Consider the following 20,264-nt stretch of genomic DNA (forward strand, 5'->3'; position numbering starts at 1 on the left):
TATTCATCTATTTATTCTTTTAATCATGCATTAGAATAAACAACATTTACAACAGCTCTCTGGGCATTCTCATCTCTGGCCATCTTTGAAAGAACTGTGGCTGTTATTGCTTGACTTATTGGTGTTTCCGACCCTCGTTGCTACTTAACTCCTGTGGATCTAGTGCAGAGCCACTGCGGTATTTGTTGAGTTTGAGCTTTGAGGTGGTTGGAGATAAATCTAGCTTTGGTTAACTTCCACAAGTCAACATTTCTAGATCAAGCTTTGATTTCTTTCAGTTTAGGGTAGTGCTAGGGGTGGGGCGGAATAACTAATCACAGGGCATTAGATCACGCAGCCCTTCCACTCTTTGTAGGAGGAGAGAAAATTTCCCAGGGAATCAAACCTGGATTTGTGTTTAAATCTTGATGTGGGCCTTGGCTTTCAGCCTGGTATCACCAGACACCTTGCACTGGGGCACCAGGCACATTTGTGATGATCCCATTTGCCATTTTATAGATCTTTAGGATGTCCTTGGATAACAGAACTCTGGTGTTCTTGCATCCTGGATTAAAGTATCACGGTAATACCACTCATATCTCACTGGAAAGACATAGCCTTATGCCTATGGTGAAATATTCAAAAATTTTGATGTAATAAAAGTATCATTAAATGTTATTTTGTAAAAGTTGGTGTTATGGGATGAACTGGATCCACCACCACCAAAATTCATACATTGAAGTCCTAACCCCCAGTGCCTCAGGGTGTTGGCAATATAGTTAGCAAGAGGGTGTTTTAGGAGGTAAAATGAAGTCATTTCAGTGGGCCCTAATCATGCATGGCCAGTGTCCTTACAAGAAAAGGGACTTTGGAGACATATACAAAAAAGGGCAGGTGATGCCCAGTAAGAACTTAGCACAGTTCCTGGTGCAGAGTAGATTTTAAAATTGTGTCTCTACTGGTATTCATCCCTGAAAAGGAATTGTTTTAATTCATTTAGCAGCTAGAAGGACAGGATTTACTCCTTGAAATTTATGTGTTATTGATGCTTATTAGAATATTTTTAATATGGGGTCTAAGCAATCTGGTTTACAGTATGGCTAAATTTATACACTATTATTAATAAATCACCTCAGAAAACAGTAAGTCATCATCATCTGGTAGCTAGCTTGTACAAAAATATTTTTATAACAGGTGCAAAGCATACATACATAGTGCTTTATGAAAAAAATTTTAAAATATAGTACATTTAAATTCTTCAGTTCTAAGATATTGGAAAAATATATTCATCAGAGGGCAGTAATATTCTAATGTATCACCATTAGTTTATAATGGTGATTGCTAATATTTCAGCAAATTGAAAATTATAAAGTGAAGAAAGATATGCTTGCACAAAAGTACTGCAAAGCCTAATTCACTAGAAATGGGAAATATTACATTTATTATATTATCCTACATTGATGTACTAGACTTTTCTGGCTTCCCAATAATTGCTTTCTGAAAAGGTGGCTTAAAGTGCGAACTTTTTTATGGTTTTGCAAACTGACTTGTGTTTTCCTCAACACAGATTTCTACACTTGTCTATTAGTCTGGAATGGTGGATATATAGGCAATAAATGTTCATTGAATGCACCCATGTGTGATTAATTTTTTTGGTGGATTTCTATTAACTTAGGAAAAGATGATGGCATGTCAATAAGGAATGCACACTTTTACTTTTAAATAAAGAAGGCAATTTATTGTAGTGAAATTACATTGAAGTTTTATGTATGACCCCCAATGTACATAAATCATTTACCTTCATTCTATAACATAAATGCCATTGAACTACACAGAAACTCAAAGTGCACTAAATTCATTTATCCAATGAATTATTTAATCATTGATTAAATTGTATTGATGTAATACGTTTCCCAATTTAACTAGATGTTTGAAATGACACACATATTTTCCATAATTTTGTTAATGTTTTTTCTTCTAATGCCATTGACAATTCCAAACATTGAACTCTATTTCTTGCAGTCTATTTCTTTTTTTCTACAGTATACAGTTATCTCACGCTTGTTTAGTAGGATAAACTAAGACGAGAAAATTAAACAGTTTTCCTTAAATGCAATTTGTAGAAAATGTGAAAATTGATATAACATTTAAAGTAACATTAAGAAAAGCAAAGATGATATTAAAACACCAACCAATGTGACAAATGCCCCGGGGACCAAAGAATGGCAATGTACCACAAGTACACAAATACACAAGTACACAAACAAAACCATGTGAGAATTCATGTAGACACCTTTGCACCTAATATCTCGTGTATAATACACTTTTTACATTTGCTATGTATTGCACAAATCTAAGTATGCATAGACACCATCTGATGCACACCACATAACTATCCTTACAGAGTAAGACTCTGCATAATGTTCTAAAGTAGCTTATTCATGACTTGTTTTGAAAATATATCTACACATAGGCCTTTATACAGTCACATATATACAGAGACACATCATGACACCACAGTTGGTCATGGTGTATGGCATTCCTTCCTAAATATAGGATTCTTTAACATACTGAAGTTGGTCAACCTCAAAGATTGGCTGGCTACATCGTCTCCTGAGACAGTCCCGCTTATCCTTCTGAACAGACTCTGACATGGTCCTCAGTCGAAGTTCAGGTTTCCTTGGGGCAGTCACATGCCCTCCAGTTTCCCCAGACACATTGACAGTCCTGCTCTGCCTCCAGTACTCAGCCATGGCTGGCCCTCTGTGTCCACTATGTGTCTCCACACTGTCACTGCTCCTTGAGTCCCCTCCATGGTAAGAAAATGGAAGAGATGACTGTGTGGGGTCCTGGCTGAGCATTCTTGCCCTCATACTTCCAACGGTCTGGCCACCATAGGGCCCGAGTCCCCATGCCTGGTGCTGAATGGCCTCCTCATACGACGGTGGGCTTCCAGGACTTGTGCTATCAACTTGCTGAAACACATCGTCACCTGAAAGGGCCCCGGGTGGCAAGCCAAAGCCTAGAGCTGTCTGGCTGTGAAGGTCAGAGTCATTTTCCTGGACAATTCGACCAGACAACTGGCTTTCTTTCCTTAGGCTCTTTTTGACCTGGTCTCTGGTAAGGTCCTTTGATTTCCTAGATCCAAAGCTGGGTGCTTTGGGCAGTACTTTTTTGTGAGAGGCAAATGAGAATGACATGGAATGCTTTTTAATTTCTCTGTTGGGCTTGCTTTTGTCAGTCTTTGCAGTGAAAGATTGATGTCTGGTGAAGATACTTCTTTTGGGACAGGAAGGAGAACTTGCTGGTGAGCAGTCAGATGACCCATCGAGGGAGCCACTGGAAAGGGCTTTGGGTACCAGTTCTTGTGGCAATACCAAATCCTGGGTCAGGTTCTGGATCCTTAGGTCTCCTGGTCTCTTGGTTTTGCCTTCTACTGCAGAGAACACCTCCTCTGGAAACGGATCTTCAACTTCCTCTCTTTCAAAACAAGAGCCTGCCCGGGCGAGGGTAAAGTTGTCCTCGCTTTTTGCCAGTTTTTGGTTAGTCATCCAGGCCTGGAGACACTCCTGTGAGGGTGGCCTGCTGGGTTCTGAGAATCTTCTGTCTGCCCGCTGGCTGAGGGAGCTTTTCAGCCTGGCTACCGTGCTGACAATGGGTTCCCGGCTTAACTCACAGATGAACTGTCTCCCTTTGTTGTCCAAACCAGCAGCCATGGCAGTGGGTACCTGGGATTGCACGCTGGGGGAGTTGTGGGCACTGGTGGGTTCAACATCTGGATCATTGCTGTCATAGGCTGAGTCATTCTGCAGGGTTGACATGTCTGAGAAAAGGTAAGAAACATTTGAGTTTTTTGTTCAGTTTCTTTATTGATAACATTAGAGGTCACCCTATTTGTCCTAATTTTGACACCAGGTGATTTAGTGGAACTGTGTGAGGCTTGATACAAGAAATTTTCCGTATTAAATTTTGTTTCTTTCCAAATTTATCTTGAGGTGCAAAGAAAGTAGGAAAAGGATATAAATGAGGGATGGAGGAGGCAAAAAAAGGGAGGGAGAGGCAGAGAAGAAGGAAGAGGAGAAAGAAAAGAAAGAGGAAGAGAAGGCAGAAAAGGCCAATGTTTCCTGAAAACTTATTGATCTTACATTTTAAAATTCAGTTTTTGGATTCTTTTTTATATGATCCACTTCTATTTTAATGAACTCATATTCCACTACTTAGATATATAAATTTCTTACCCTAACTCTATAGCTATGGTTACTTAGTAAAATTAGCAGTTATTTGTAGTTTAGATAAGAAAGGGAAAATTCTAGATTCTACATTGAAAGACTATCCACCATCTGAAGAGGTGCATTGGAAAAAATCAAGAGCCAAGTTTTCATGTTCAGCAAATTCCTTGCAGACTTGAGTCTTGTCTGGCTTGGTGATGGTGAGGGTGGCTTCTATTTCAAATACCAGGGATGCTTCACATTACTACATGGACCGGCTGACTGGCAGGAACTTCTGTCCAGAATCACGTAATCAAATGACACCATGTTATGTACCTGAACTGTCCGTGTGCTCCAGGGACTCATCAGAAGCAATGCGGGTGCTGGGATGAGCTGGAATATTCTCCCCAAATATTTCAAAGCAGTTGTCAATGAGAAATTCCACCAATGTCTTCACCTATGAGGAAAAATAAGCAGGTTGTGAGCTTAAGGACATTTTTATTTTTAGGGAAGGGCAAATGATGAAGCTATATTGGGGTCAGCTATTAAAGAGGTTCCAAGAAAACTCGAGATTTATATGTGTTTGAAAATAGCATATAGAAAACTGAGACATAAATATATTAAAATTAGATATTATTTGTTTTTTTGAGACAGGCATTTTAAGTTTGAGATTTATAAATTTTTTTTTTTTTATCGGTACCAGGGATCGAATTCACAACTACCTGCTTGCAAGGCAGGTGCTTATGCAGCTAAGCTAAACCTCAGCCCCAAGATTTAAAAATATTTAAAGTAACTGAATTTTTCATTTAAAAAACCTGTTTCCCGCACTGACTGCTAGATTAGCAGAAAGTAATGCCTGGCAGGATGACAGAAGACACAGATTTATTCTGCTGCATCAAATGCCTTCTTAAGAAAGTGGAACTGTGAAAAAAGAGCCTGTACTTAAGATTTTCACTGCTACTCTGAGTCACTCTGAGAAATTCAGAAGTATTTCATTGCAAATAGAAGATGAGGTCATAAATCAAGAGTTTCTCACAAATAAAGAGAACTAACCTTATTGTTCAAGTCTTTCTGTGCCTCAAATGACAAGTTCTGGTCATTCTCTAGGGTGAGCATGTTGGGGCCAATACAGATGGCCAGGTTGCTGGAGTCCATCTTGTTGACCTCGGAGTTCTTGCTAATCAGATGCAATACGGAGACCAAGTGTTTGAGCAGCAGGAGGTTGGGCTGGGGGAGCTGCCCTACAACCCTGGAATAAAGGAAGGGAACTTAGTTTCAAAGCGGCCAATAGCTTATCTAGCTTGCACACAGCCTGTTGGAAGTTTCTGCCAAAACCAAGCTTCCTTTAAAATGAGGAAGGAGCATTTTCATAACCAACAGTGTGAAATATCATTCAGACACTTCCAGTGCCTCTGACACAGAATGAGACTGGGGAGCCACCAGGTCTTCATGCCTGGGACACCAATAACATTGCCTTTTATTATTTATGTGAGTTTTAAATTGTAAATCAGGCTTGCGTCAAATAGTGGAGTTTGCCTTTACACTCTGAAGACCATTTTATTGAGTAATCATTTAACTAATGCAGAAATTCAGTTTTGAAGACTACAAGACTGCTTTTCTTGCCTTCTTTTTGAGCTGTGATCACCAAATAATAATGGTGACCATTTTTTCTGCCACTCTGAGAAATTTGCCCAGAGAATAAATCAGTGTATAAGGGCATGTTCACAAATATGATCAAAGTAGCACTTAAATACTAATTACTTGTTGCTAATGAAAACAAATTTGAATTTATTTATTTATTTGACCAAGTTCTTGCTATGGAGTCCAGACTGGTCTTGAGCTCACTATGAAGTCCAGGCTGGACTTGCAGGGATCCTCTTGCCGCTGCTTCTTGAGTGCTGGGATGACAGGCATGTGCCACCACACCTGGCTAATTTGAGTTTTTAAAATTATACTTTATCAAAAAATTTAATTTCCCTCCAATATATTATTGGATCCTTTTGATTTTTCAGAATTATTGCTATAAAGGAATGTAGTTAAAAACTTACTATAATAATTTTAGGACTTTTCTTTGGAGGGGACACTGATATTTTTATTTCTACAAATGCTTCACTTAAAATAATTAGCCACGGGAGATAATTATATGGATGTACTTTCATAGTGAGGAATTTAGGATTCGCTAATCACTAATGAGTCACTTTCATTTACATATGTAGTTACTGTGACTCACTAGAATTTGTTCTTACATAGTCTTTATTTGTTTAATTCTAAGAATACAAAATACGTTATGGAACTTTATGAACAAAATAACTCCTTCCAAACTGCATTAGGGGATGTTTTATGGGAGAGTTATACCTTGCACAGCAGTAATCAGTACAGGTTAAGGATAATCAAAATGCCTGAACTCTCTCGATTAGCCTGTGGCTTTCATTGTTTTTCTCCAGCTTCTCTGAACTCCTTGTATTTCTGTCCCTCCACCAACCTTACACCACTCTTGGCATTTGCAAGTATTAAAACTCACTCTATAGATTTTGAAGAAGTGCCTTTCTCATGGTTAAAACTACTTTTAAACACTCTGGGCATCTCCTAGTTTTATTCTGGAAGTGGACAAGCAGTTCCACATAAATGCCCTAAATGTCACCATTTCTATGACACCAGAATCAAGGAACATCTGGACAGTTCTGCAGAGGAGATGGAGACCTGGGCCTGGCCTCCTGACAGGACTGTGAGGACTTACTGCTTCAGGGCCTCAATTCTGTCCTCTTCATCCTGCTTCTCCAGGGCGCCCATCCACTCCTCAAACAGGTCGCTGGAGAGTAGCTTGAGGGGGATGCTCCGGAGGAAGTCCTGTGGGAGGGGGTGTGTGTGTCAGCTGCTTCATCCCATCAGGTGCCAGTGCCTGGCTTCCCTTGCTTTCGCTCCCTCTCAGTGTCCTCACGCCTCTCCTGGCACACACTGTCCCAGCCAGGCCTTCTCTGGTCAGTCTAAGGGAACCTCTTTCAGAGGCCCACTGTGCCTCAGGAACTTCCTGGCAACGGGCAGGTACAGGGCACACTCCCAGGGGGCAAAGTCTGGGGGAACCAGATTTAGGGCTATCAACTTGACCGTGAGACAATCAAATTGCCTTTTCTCATCAAATTTTTAGTAGAACTTTTTTGGAATCCATGATCACTGAAAAGAGGTGTCTCTAAACAACTAAAAGACCTAACTACAAACAAAAACAAAAACTAAACTCCAAGATGAGCTGATGTTGCCCTCAGGGAGAGTGTCCCACTCCTTGCTCGGGAGGAGTGTGTGAGGGTCATGGGCAGCCACTTGTCGCACGCGGCAGGCTCACCTTCAGGACCACGGCCAGCAGGTGCACGGGGAGCCCCTCCAGGTCCACTGCGCCCCCGCAGTTAAGCTCCTCCTTCAGCTCTTTGCGGGCTTTCTCGCTGGCTGCTTTTCTGAATATGCCTTCGGTTGAGGGACCTTTAAGGCAGAGGATAGCGAGGATGTCCTGTGGGAACAGGAATAGGAACAGGAATGGTCACTCCATGACTTGGAGACACGTACATAGATTTTCTGGAAACAAAACCATGAAATACTCTCCGTAAGGTGGAGAAAGAGAATTAAAATAATGCACACAAACGGTCCCTAACTTCACCTGCCATCAAATATCTTCCCCATAAAAGCTGGTTCTCCTTATTTTATTGAAACAGCCTTCTTTTTCCCCTTGCTCCCGGCGCAATGAGCTACATCCTCAGCCTTTTAAGATTTTAAAAACATTTTGAGACAGGGTCATGTTAAGCTACTAAATTGCCCAGACTGGACTCAAATTTGAAACCCTCCTGCTTCAGCTTCCCAGAATGGTGGTATGACAGGTGTGCACCACTATGTCCAGTATATTAAGATGGTCTTCAGAAGAGTATTGAGATTGTATAGGTTTCCAGTCCAGTTATTATCACCTGTCTCCCTCCACCCTGCCATGCCTCTTGGAGGAGGTAAACTGGAAGTTCTAATTCTGCACAGCCTAAAATTACTACGAGGCCTCCTTCCTTTCAAATATTTCCACATAAACACTGCTTGCTGATACTCACTTCACTCCCTCTCTACCTGTTGAATTTTAGAAACTACAAATTCCAACCATCTTACATCTGCAGATGGCAGAGGAAAGAGGGAAAGACTGTCACTCTGAGCTCACTGACAAATAGATTTAGTCTCCAGGACGTCAGCAGGCAGGGATGCTCCTGACTGCAGAGCAGAAGATCTTAGAAATAACGAGTTTAGCATGAGAATTGCATCCGGATTTCCCAAGGACATTTTCTTTCGCAGCCGATAGGAAAGTGGGGTGGGCTCCCAAGCAAACGCACACTTACCTGAATGGGCCTGGGGAGCGAGCCGTTCTCACTGCAGATCATGGACAGAGGCTGGTCAAACAGCGGCGCTCTCAGCTCGGGCTCCAACGCCCCAGAGAAATCTGAGGAAACCTTCCTCGGGAGAAAGGGCCAGGGCCGCCCCGTCTTTCTTTTCTTAACTTCTACAGCCAAGAATAGAAGGGAAAGAGAAAAGTCAGGCCACAGTGGCACTAAGCAAAGACCCACCTAAGAGAATGCTCTGCACTCTAGTACACCGTGTGCAGAGACATGCTTTTGAAAATCCGAGGGAGCAAAGGCATGACTGTTGATCTAGAAAAGCTAAGCCCTGACAACCGCACTGTTATGGGGCAACCAACCCTAAACATCAACACTGGGGTTCCTCAAGGGCCGCGCCTTTCCTGTTTTTATCTTCTCTAGCAATTTACTAAAGAAAATAACAAAACCAAACTGTGCAAGTAAAAAACAACATCAGCTTAACACAGTAGCTTTAATAACTACAGGGTGCATGCCTCTGATAATGTAGGTTATTTTAATTTCTTCCTCGATTGGTGACAAAAACGAAAGTTAATCGAGAGGAAGTGACTGGCTCCAGATCGCTCGGCAGGCTCTGGGCACCGCAGGCCCCCACGCCTTCGCAGCACGCTAGCTGTGGGCGGCCGCGAGAGGGCGCCAATCACGCACGCACCTGCAGGCCCTGCCTTTCCCTGCAGCCGTCACCCGGCAGGAGTCAGACTGCTGCAGGACCCGGAATTTGCAATTACCAGCAGCTCGTTAGCAAGTAGTCTGTCCTTTCAAAATCCGGGAGGCATGTCTGCGGTGGGTACTGCATCTCGACAGTTTCCCTCCCTCGCTTCTTTCCTTCCTCTTTTTTCCCCAACTGTAAAACTTATGTTTTCTAAATGATTGGCAGGCGCTCCTACACATTTTACTCCAGCAAGAGGAAGAAGAATGAGAGTGAAGCGGCCTGTCCCGATACTTCAGGAGTCCTGGGTCACAGTTATGTCACAGTGACATGTATTATGAAAAAAATGTAAGAGCAAATGACAGGTTCTTTGAGATCTGAGACCAGCAACAGTGGCTTTGTGGGCTCTTAGATGCAGTCTCTAATAAGAAAATGGAGAAGGCACTGTGTATTTTTCAAATGCACCAAGGTTTTCATTAGCAAAGCACAGATGGCCAGGAGATAGCCAGCCCACTAGAAACCTCCTGCTGTAGCAGGGTCTTTCGGAGGGAGCACCTCTGCCAGTTAAGCGTTAATGCTCTGTGGTCTGGAACAGAGCACTCAGAAGCAAATTCTTAGTAGAGTAAAGGCACTGTGGTTTTGCAAACCAGGAACGCTGGTTATTCGCACTTACAAAAAAGATCAGTATATTTTCAAAACTCACCAATTAGTTGGCAGATACTGTCTTTACTCTCACACGATGCCAAGAGGGGGTGTTCCTTGATGTCACCCTAAAAATACATTTATTTCAGTTAAAATAATCACTAATTACAAAACACATTTTTTTCATCTTAACATTCTCTATTTATGATGTTAACTTTCTACTATGGTAATTCAGCCAAAAACATTCAATTAAAACAGAAAGCTTTCGGTTTTCTCACAGTGCAAAAAAAAAAAAAAAAAAAAGGTTTTAAAAATTGTTTTCTTACCTCTGACTGACATTTGACCAAAGTCTCCATATTATTGGCATTTAGTGTTTTGGACTAAAAGACAAAAATAAATAAAATTAAGTAAATGTCATAGGTTCTTGCTTATAGGAAATATGAATGAGTATAAATATAAACAAGCACTTACAGCATCGAAACTGCTTATCAGCTTCATTGGAGTTAGGGCTGTCTGTCCAGGGCTGAGTCTCACTCCTGGGGGGCTCTGATTCTGTCTATAAGAAAACATACAGGTAACAGTTAACAACAGAATAAGTTGGCCAGTTTTGGAACCACTTTGCTTTGGCACTATCAGAAAAGTTTTCATTTAAAATCAGTCTGTTAACAAATGTCATCTGCTTTTAAGAACAACCAGACACACTTCATTTCTAAATGCCGTAAGCTAGCTGTCTTTACTGTCCCGCCTTTGATATTCATTATTACAGTCTCATGCAGGAGACAACCTGTGTATCATTCACAATAACAACTAACAATGTTTTGAAGCGCTCACAAGTACTATATGAAGTGCTCTGCATAGATTTTTTTTCACTGAACCCAAGAAAGAAGGAAAAATGTATTTTCCGGATACTACTTATTCCCATGATAGTAAACTTAAACCAGAGATAATATTTACAGAATTCCTACTGTGGAAGCGAAGCATTCTGTGTTCAGAGTCTAACACGTCTACATATTCTTTGACATGTCTGTTTCTGGCTGCGCATCTTCTAGTCCTGTTAATCTATAGTACTTACTGTTGGAAGGTCTCTAGCCAGGGCTCTTTTACCTCTGGTGACGTGAGGGAAGCAGCAGACACAGCATGACCCTACTAATCCACCGGCAGGGAGAAGGAGACAGGGCAGCTCCAGCTTCACGTGCTGGGTATTATAAGCGGCGGGGGCGGGCAGGTGGAAATTTAGAATATTACTGGGACCGGAAAGCCCATCATGGGCTGTCACACAGACAGAGCCAGCCAAACGCTGCACAGCTCTCATTTCCTCATTCCTTTTAGGGCAGCAGCAGTCCCCCACCCCCTTCCACTTCAAAGTAAGAAAATCTGTAAACTACACGGGTGGAAAAGATGACATAGAATAGAGCACATAGGTCAAGGCTCTGATTAATGTCAGAGGTGGGATGTGTGAATAAGAAATTGTCTTATTCTGTGCACAAACATCGTTTTATTTTTTAAAGTGGTAATTTCAGGGACCTCCCCACTTTTTTGGATCCTGTTTGGGTGCTGCTTCCCGTTCCACCTACCATCTGCTCTGTCTGCTGGGACCAGACACCGCAGAGGCTGTGAGAGGCTGTCTCAGGGTCAGAAAGAAACTCAGATCAGGGTCCCTCCCTTGATACATTATCACCACCAAGAGGCAGCTCACTTTCTTTGGAACTGGGAAGAAAGAGTCCACGTGAGTCAGCTGTCAACATAAACCCTTTTTCCTTTCTGTGTCTCTTAGTGAACATTATATGAATGCCGGATTTATGGTCAGAGCAGTTCTCATACTGAGTGAAAGAAAACAAAAAATTCCTTTGGCCAGGCCCATTTAAAGTGGAAAGGGGAGGGTGACTTCATCTGTCATCCCTCCGTGTGCATAAGAGAATTTCTCGTCTTTTCTATAGATAGAAGCCTACTTAAGAAATGATTCAGCTTCCTCAGCAGTAGAGCAGGGTCATAATCCGAGACGTTCCTGCCTGCCGTGTGGTAAGCGCTGAGGGACTGGGCTGCGTGCGCTTCTGCAGTCGTCTCCTCAGCACGGTGAGGAGGGCAAGGACTCAGATACACATGGGTGTGCGCTGCAGGCTTCCTTCAGCACAGAGCAAAGGCAGCCTGTGCTCTGAGAAGCCAGGGGCAGCTTCCCAACAGGGAGAGGTAGTGACTTTGCAGGGACAGGCAGAGGATTTGGAACGACGCTTTACAGGGTCTAGGTGCTGCGAGACTTAGGTGGACCTTCTTTTCCTTCTGCCCTTCCTGCCTCCTTCCCTTCCTTCCTTTTTCTTCCTTTTTTCCTTCCTTCCTCTCTCTCTCTCTATCTTTCTTTCTACAGGGTCTCACTATGCAGTTCAAGCTTGAATCATGTATAGCCAAGTCTGGCCTTGGACTCTCAGTGGTCCTCCTGCCTCAGTCTCCTAAGTGCTGGCACTACAGGTGTGTGCCACCACCATGCCTGGCTTTGTGTACACTTCCATATGTGTGTTCCTTAGGAAAAAGTTGAAAAAAAAAAAAAAACCAACCCTGGCTTACTTATTAGCACCGTTAGCCCCAAACTTTTTCATGTTTATAGTTCTATTTTGTTTTACTAAGCAGAAGTCATTATGAGGCTTGTTTAAATCTTCTGGATACCAAAGCCCAGAGCCCTTGGAATCTGGCCTGTAATTCAGCGTCACAGTCCGCGACCTAAAGATAGATTTCTGTTTCTAGGCTTCCCTGAATGGAGACAAGTCCAGCACTCTGCTGGAGTTTACCCAGCTTCCCCAAGATGGTTGCAGCCAATACCCATTCTGGTTATCCTTTACTGCTTTAGTAACCTCCAAAACAAATGGGCTGAATTTTTAAAATGTAGAAGGCATGTGTGGGCATAGTTGTAGAGTACTTGCTTAGCAAATGGGGGCTGCGGGTTTGATTCCTAGCATTAGACTGAGCCTCACATAGTGCCAGACCTTCAAGTAAGTGTTCAGTGAACGATTTCTGAATAAATGCATTTACTTACAAAATAGTTACACAGTACCCTTCTGTAATATACTACATGTGTTGTGATATACATTCTTTGCTAGTATATGTTTACAAATTTTTCTTCACTTGAAAATTTTCATTTTTTAAAAGAAAAATGTGAATATTATTCTTACAACTAAAATACAGATCCTAAATTGAAACATATCTCTTTTTAAAACTGAAGACAATTAAAAAAATTCTTAGGTTTTTTTTCTCTATCATGCACGGGACCATGTAATACACATTCTAGCAGTGGTTTAAAAACTGTGTGATAGGGTCAGGGTTTAGCTCAGTGGCATAAGCACCTGCCCAGCAAGCACAAGGTCGTGAGTTCAATCCTGGTACCAAAACAAACAAACAAACAAGCAAACAAACAAACAAAGAAAAACCTGTGTGCTTCCCTCCCACCCCTGGCTGGGGAATTCTACATTCAAAGGAAGATGGCTCCAGAATCCAAGTGTATGCACCACTAAGCAGTGGGATACATCCTGAGTGATGGCTTTTCAGGGGACTTTGTTGTTGAGTGACAATCATAGATTATACGGACGCGGAGAGGAGCACGGCATCACCAGGCGGTACATCTCACACGACTTCCACTGTATATAGGACATTGACGGGGACAGCGTCATGTGGCAGGTGCATGTTTATAAAACATTAGAAAAAAATTCAAAGTGTGTTTCTCCAGTGGGGAAAGGGTGGGAAGTCATGGCCTGCCCATTGGCCTCTTCTCTTGACAAATGCATTCTTTGAGGAGATTTCAAGATTTGGTCTATATTGGTGCTTCTCAAAATGCTTTGTGTTTAGCGATGCTTGGAGGTTCTTGAGACCCTTTTAGGGGACCTATGAAGTCAAAATTACTTTTCAATAATACTACTATGCTATTTGTCTTTTACATTTCTTTGTGTTTGGAACATGATCTCACTATGTTACCTAAGGTGGCCTCAAACTCAGGGGTTCAAACAATCCTTCTGCCTCAGCCTCTTCAGTAGCTGGGACTATACGTATGCACCACTGCACAAGACTTGCTTTTTGAATTCACGTTCTCTTGGGGACAAGATGGCATTTTCCACAAACAGCATAACGTGTGATAGGGAAGTGCAGGCTCATGTTTAAGATTTTTTTCTCAGTTTTAATCTCTCTTGGGGTACACGCTGGTGGATAAAACTTATAGAAATGAAGCTTTTTTAGAGCAGTCAATAATTCTGTAAAGAGTGCTGTGACCAAAAATTTGAGAACTGCTGATTTACATCTTCTGTCTGCATGTGAGAAAATTCTATATTCTTGCCACTAGCGGTTTGTCTTTTATCTTTATCCTGACAGCCAGTGCCATTTCCAGTCAAAATTCCTTTGCAGCTATGCTGTCTGATCGGTCTCAGAGTTTTACTGACAGTTTTGAGAAGTCTTAGAGCCAAAGAAGGAGACTTTCCTGCTCATCTCAACCCCCAAGCTTGTGTTTTCCCATGCTCTCCGCGACAGTGCTGAGCCTGTCACTGCTTCTGTGGTCTTCAACCCCAGCTGCCACTTTTGGGCCTCAACTTCTTTTCAATGGTAACTTCTCAGTTCCTCTAATGACAAGAATGTCCCCCATACAAGCTCATCAATTAACATATGGCAGGGGGGCAAAATGGAGATGTCAAATTCAGGGCCATTTCCCTTTGGATATGTACTTTTAAAGCCTTTTGAACTTCTATGTGAGGTTTATTTATTCATTTATTTATTTTTTGTGATACTATGGATGGAATTCAGGACTTTGCACATGTTAGGCAAATTCTCTGCCCAGGTCTTTTACATATTTTTATTTTGGAGTAAAGTCTTGCTGAGTTGTCCAGGCTGGCTTTGAACAAATTATGGCTATCCTCCTGCTCCAGCCTCTCGAGCAGCTGGAGTTACAGATATGTGCCACCATGCCCAGCTATTCAGTAAGATTTGATTGTTTCTTGAAATTATATTTCTTTCTCCTATGCAAAGGACTATGTCTTTAAATTTATTATGAAATATAGTAAGAAACAGACATGTATATTTTCATTTTAGTAACAGCTATTTTGAAAAATGGAACAAAGGTTACATATTTGTTAGAAATGTCATGGCATCTTTGGACATTTTCAAAGGAAGAGAGGAATTAAACTCAAATGTAAATTTTATTATTAAATTTAAAAATTTCTCTCTTGTACTACTTCTTTATTTAAGATGGAATTATGGAATTATGCACGAACTTTCATCGACAAGTTGTTAGGGTTGAAATGGATCTCAACATCATATCCATGTTCTGAGGCTTTTAGTTCTGCAGCATCCTCACGGAATTGTCTAAGGCTGTTCTTTAATTTTTCAGTGGTACAGGTTGAACCCAAGGCCTCATCACACACTCTTCCCAACTTGTTCTTGAAGTCCTCCAGGGCTCAGCACATTGCTGTTCCTTGGAAAGCCAACCCTTCATCAGCAGAAGGCCCTTGGTTGTGTGAAAATGGAGCCTGCTGTCCAAAAGTTTCCATCTTAATTTCTAATTTTCTTCTGGGAGGTAAAACACTGAGGTTCAATATCTTCTCAACTATTGTGTCATTCCCCAAACAACTTCCTTTATTGAAAAGAAGCACCTTTCAGTGTCTTCATCATCCCAGCAGGCAAAGTTCTTGTAGATACCTCTGTCCTTTGTTCTATACCCTGTGATTCCAAGACCAACAAAGAAGGGGGAGTCTTATTATCACCTCCCTGTGTGCATCCTAGGGCCAGGTATCTTGACATTCCTCGCTGAACACAGTCACTAGCAGGTCGTTCTGAAGTATGTCACTCTCTGTTCTTAAGCAAGACAAGTGGAGCTCCTTGGTTCAGTTAACCTATCCACATCCTCAGCTGTACTTGAATGTCTGTCTCTGGGTACTACATCCCAAGCTCTTTGCTTGGTTTCTCTTAGGGATAACCTTTGGGGTGCTTCTATAAGTGGAGACAAATTGTCCAGACCTTGTCTATTGATTTATATCAGACAAACCCAGGTGGATCTTTATGGGAGCACTTATTTAGCAGAGAGAGTCAGATTTAGGGCAATGATCCTAAAAATGCAAAAGCTCCTTTAGTCAGTCTCATGAATAATAATAAATAAAATACAATTCATATTGTCTTCAAAAATACAGAGCACAAGTGCCTGAAAGTTATACTGATAACTTTTTTCCACATTTCTGTAATTTTTCTATTATAACTTAAAGTCCCCATGCCCTCATAGGTAGAGCTTTTAAGAGCTGGCTGGGTCTAGAGCATGTGGTATTGGGATTAAGGTTGTGTGGTATTACATTAGTTCACTGATAGGAATTAGTACAGTTTTGAGTGTGAACAATGGATGCACCTGCCAGGTGTGGGTGGCACCAATCAGTAAACTGTATCCTGGATAGAATATGAAGGGAGAGAAGGCAGGCTTGCTGCTACTCCTTGTTGCTTGCTGTACCTTCTGCCTGCCAAACATGAAGGGTTTCTCCTCTGTGATGTCGCTCTGCCATGCCACCTTGCCTCAGTGCCAGCTCTAGATTGAAACCTCTAAAAACTGTGAGCCAAAATAAACCTTCCTCCTTTCACTTTGGGCATTGGGTATTTTGTTTCAGCAATGAGAAAAATTACTAAAGCATCTTCTGTGGACCTTCCATGCTGTATTGTAACCAGGGGAAATACTAGCATCAAAAGTTAGTAGTAACTATGATAATAGGAAGGAATAAGCTAGGGTCCTCATGTTTTTAAAAAGCAAGAATTTTTTGGTTCTTCTTACACCAACTTGAACCTCTGAGAATATGTTCCCTTTCTCTTCCCAGGACCCCTCCCCACAGTATCTCAGAGCTCTGCAATCCTTCACTATATTTGTGTCAGTTTTATGCACTGATGCTTATTTTCCTAAAGAGTTCAATTTCCTCAAGCACTTGTGCATTGATCTAGAAAGTTCACACTATGAAATCTTTTAAAGGGGGAATTCAGCTTTTCTCTATACCTCCTTCCCCTTGTTTACCTGTCATGTTTTAACCACATAATCAATCTATTGTCATTCCCTAAAAGTGTCTTCTGGTTCTCCAGGATTTTGACTTATTGGCACTTTCTCCTGGAATGCTGTCTACACCAACATCTGCCACTTGTTTTGTGGACTCCAGCACTGGAGTGGTTCTTCTAGACTGCATCAAACTCCATTCTTTGCCTCATCACTAGACTGAGTTTCCAGAGAGCAGGGATCCATTGTCAACTTTATCTTTACAAGTGCCCAGCAGAATATTTCACACACAGTAGTACTATAATTATTTTCTCTACTAAAATTGTGTGATGAAATTAGAACACTGAATTATGACTACATGTTTCCTGATACTGAAATTTGCTACCTTTGCCTTTTTTAAAAATCCTTTTTCCTTCGTTGGGAAAGGCTTCTGTTTGTTGTGATGTAGCAATGACTGTCCCTGCAGGGTTGGATACTGAGGGGCCCACTCTGTCTGTACGCCTCGCCCTTGCTACCAGCAGGGTCTGTTAATGGTGGTGCTCCAAAGCTGGGTTTCTGGATGTCCCATTCTGTGGCAAATATGGAGGCCTCACCTGAGGTCAGTTTAAGAGCTGACTCAGTGTCAGAAGTTGTGGAGAACCACTTTTGTTAATAAATTGAAGGACGCTACCATACCTAGCCTGTCTCTCACCTCTCATACTGCATGAAAGCATCACCTTCAGTCACGGAGGAAGAATCATTTTGTCCCAGCTTTTCTTACATTGCTACACAGCTTTCTAAAAGTTCAGAGTTCTTCAATGGCAAAAAGAATCGGGCCTATCTTGGATTCTAGTTCCATTTGCCCTGGGAGATTGGGATGCCTGATTATGGCTGTTAGGGTGGAATTTCAATTTGATTGGCCTAGGGACCTGCTTTTGGGATCAGTGGGACACACTTCTAGGTGTGTCTGGGTGGGTTAGAGGTGTAGCCTTAGGGTCTGTGTCTGGTCCCTTGTCCCCTCCTTTCTGGCACTCTTCTCTTGCTTTGTTTCTTGGCCGCCATGAATGAAGCAGCTTTGTGCTGCCCTAATGTCTCTGACTTAGAGCCAGCCAATCATGGGCTGAAATTGTAAACGACTACACCTTTTCTCCTTTAAATTGTGGGGGGTTGGGTATTATGCCTCTGTGACAAGAAAGTTATTGAGTGCACTGACTAGCCCTTGAGCCCCTCTTTTTTGGGATGTGGGTTCTAAGGATGCCCTGGATATTGAGAGTTAGAAACAAGGTCTGAGTTGGCTGTGGAGTCAGCAGTGACCTGATTTTTCTGACATGTATTTCAGCCAGACAGGACTTCAGTTCCCACCTATAAGCAAGGGTCTGTGATTCAGTAACCTGAAAGTGCCTGGTCTTCTTGCTCTTTTTAATATGGTGACTCTTCACCTGCCTCTCCTCTAAGAGACTTTTAGAAATATGTAGGCAGATGAGATGTGGCTGGAAGAGGCATTTTAAAGACTCCATAGTCCTGAGACATACAGAAAGTCCAAGGGGTGAGGGCAGCTTGGGACTCAGTCTGCTCCAGAATAAATGAAGTCAAGACTTCTAGGTTTTATTCTTTTGGTCAGAAAAAAGGCTGTTCTCCAGCCAAACTGTAATCCTCTTATTGTACTAATGTTACTTGAATGCTCTGAGGTTTTCTAGGATCACAGTGTCCCTGAGGTAATGCAGAATGTCACTGCATCTTGCAGAATAATTTACCATACTCACAAATGCCTGCATTCCTGTGGTGGTACATGCACATATATTAGATTTGCCCCTCATATCTTTAATTAATTTATTCTTGAGTTGGAATACAAAGTAGCCTTGCCATTTGAAGAACTCTGAATTTTTAGAAAGCTGGTTTGCAAAGTAAGAAAAGCTGGGACAAAATGATCTTTTAAAATTGTCTTTCCTACTTTCTGAGATAAAGATGAAGAATTAAACATAAAATATTTGAGATTAGATGATTAGAATCTGTATTTCAGAGAATAACAAACTACTATGGTGCCATAGGCAAAGTTCCGTTAATTGCATAAATCATCCTAAGAACCAAGAAGTCTATTTTTTCTGAGATTACTTTGGTCTGAAAAATTGTGCAAAGAAAACTCAAATGTCAGAAGTGTATAGCAGCAACTCTGAACATCTACTACCTACAATATAATCTGGAAGTTTTTTTTTTTTTTTTTTTTTAAAGAAAAAAGAGAAAGCTATGAAAAGGGAAGTTCTTTTTAGGAGACTACAGGAATTCATATGCAGGATTTGAAAAAACCTGAAAAAAATAGAAACTGTTGAAAAATGTTTAGTAATTCTCATATCACTTACAGGCATATTTGCTGTAATTTGATTTGATTTGATTTTTTTTTACTTAGCATTTCATTCATTTTTCACATAGAAAAAATTAGAATTTTTTATCCCCCTGTTTAAATTCTTAAAAAGTATCATTTTTTTTAAGACCAAGCAAAACAAAACAGAGCAAAGCCAAGCAAAAGAAACAGAACAAAACCAATCAAAACAAAACAGTGTACATGACACAGGACTTCAAAACAATAGGAAATCAACAATGGTGACCACAATGTCTCCCGCCATCTTCAAAATACCTGCAGATATCCTCAAACATAGTAAAAATCAAACAAAACAGAACAGAATAGAACCCATAAAAACAAAACAATGAATGCAATAAAGGACTTCAAAACAAGGTAATAGAAAATTCAAAATGGCTATCACAGTATTTCTTATTATCCCAGAAACAGTTGCCCATGCCACTGGGTATAACAAAGTCAAACAAAACAGAATAAAACCCAATCCAACAAAACAATGAAAATGATACAGGGCCTCAAAGCAAGACAATGGGGAGCCAACAATGGCCACCACCCTTAGAAGGAGATCCCGCCCTAGATGCTACATTGTGTATTGTTATTCTCCACATAGATGATCAGACCACTGGCTCTAAACCTGCAAAGTCAGTGAAACACTAAACACCACAAGCATTAAATTGTATTGTACCTCAACAGCCATGTCACAGTCTGTGTTTCTCCGATCAGCAGGGAGGGAGGGTGTGGTTGGCTCTTCCTGTGTCTCATTTTGCATGGGAGGGGCTGGCATCTGGCTCTCCCCCCAGTGGTGTGTGTGCATGGTGCTGACTTGCATGGTGGGGTGGGAGTGTTATTTTGAATGTGTGTGGTCCCTCTCACATGCTGAGTCTCTTGAGGAACTCTTAGCAGTGGGCCACAAAAGACAGATCCACATCCTCAGGGCTGGAGTTGGATGGGCAGCAACCACACAGCTCCTACCCAAGAAGGTAAACCTGATAACAAGCTCCATCCTGGACTTCTTGTGCCCAGGGAACTGTGTGAATTGGGTGGATTTATCTTCTCATGGTTCCTTTGTAGTGAAGGT

At 41.5% G+C, this 20,264-nt stretch overlaps 1 protein-coding gene across 4 annotated transcripts in view; it reads right to left on the reverse strand.

Annotated features, from left to right (window-relative positions):
- Positions 1-1,689: 1,689 nt before the first annotated feature.
- The window catches only part of Tagap (T cell activation RhoGTPase activating protein), an 86,839-nt gene continuing 68,264 nt past the window's right edge, over positions 1,690-20,264 (reverse strand). The window contains exons 1-10 of one of the 4 annotated variants that reach the window (XM_063232967.1): positions 10,942-11,095; positions 10,341-10,425; positions 10,196-10,249; positions 9,931-9,997; positions 8,546-8,706; positions 7,525-7,686; positions 6,925-7,034; positions 5,241-5,436; positions 4,524-4,644; positions 1,690-3,802 (exon numbers count right to left, since the gene is read on the reverse strand). In XM_063232967.1, coding sequence (XP_063089037.1) covers positions 2,526-3,802; positions 4,524-4,644; positions 5,241-5,436; positions 6,925-7,034; positions 7,525-7,686; positions 8,546-8,706; positions 9,931-9,997; positions 10,196-10,249; positions 10,341-10,367 — 2,175 coding nt within the window. In that variant the 5' untranslated portion in view covers positions 10,368-10,425; positions 10,942-11,095 and the 3' untranslated portion in view covers positions 1,690-2,525. Of the gene's footprint in view, positions 3,803-4,523; positions 4,645-5,240; positions 5,437-6,924; positions 7,035-7,524; positions 7,687-8,545; positions 8,707-9,930; positions 9,998-10,195; positions 10,250-10,340; positions 10,426-10,941; positions 11,096-20,264 lie in introns of those variants that run through there. The other 3 variants (XM_063232966.1, XM_063232965.1, XM_003468446.5) reach the window with 3 other exon arrangements.

This window comes from Cavia porcellus, unplaced genomic scaffold (assembly GCF_034190915.1).
Source record: "Cavia porcellus strain 051 isolate PalLab524CR breed Dunkin Hartley unplaced genomic scaffold, mCavPor4.1 scaffold_22, whole genome shotgun sequence".
Classification (NCBI taxonomy): Eukaryota; Metazoa; Chordata; class Mammalia; order Rodentia; family Caviidae; genus Cavia; species Cavia porcellus.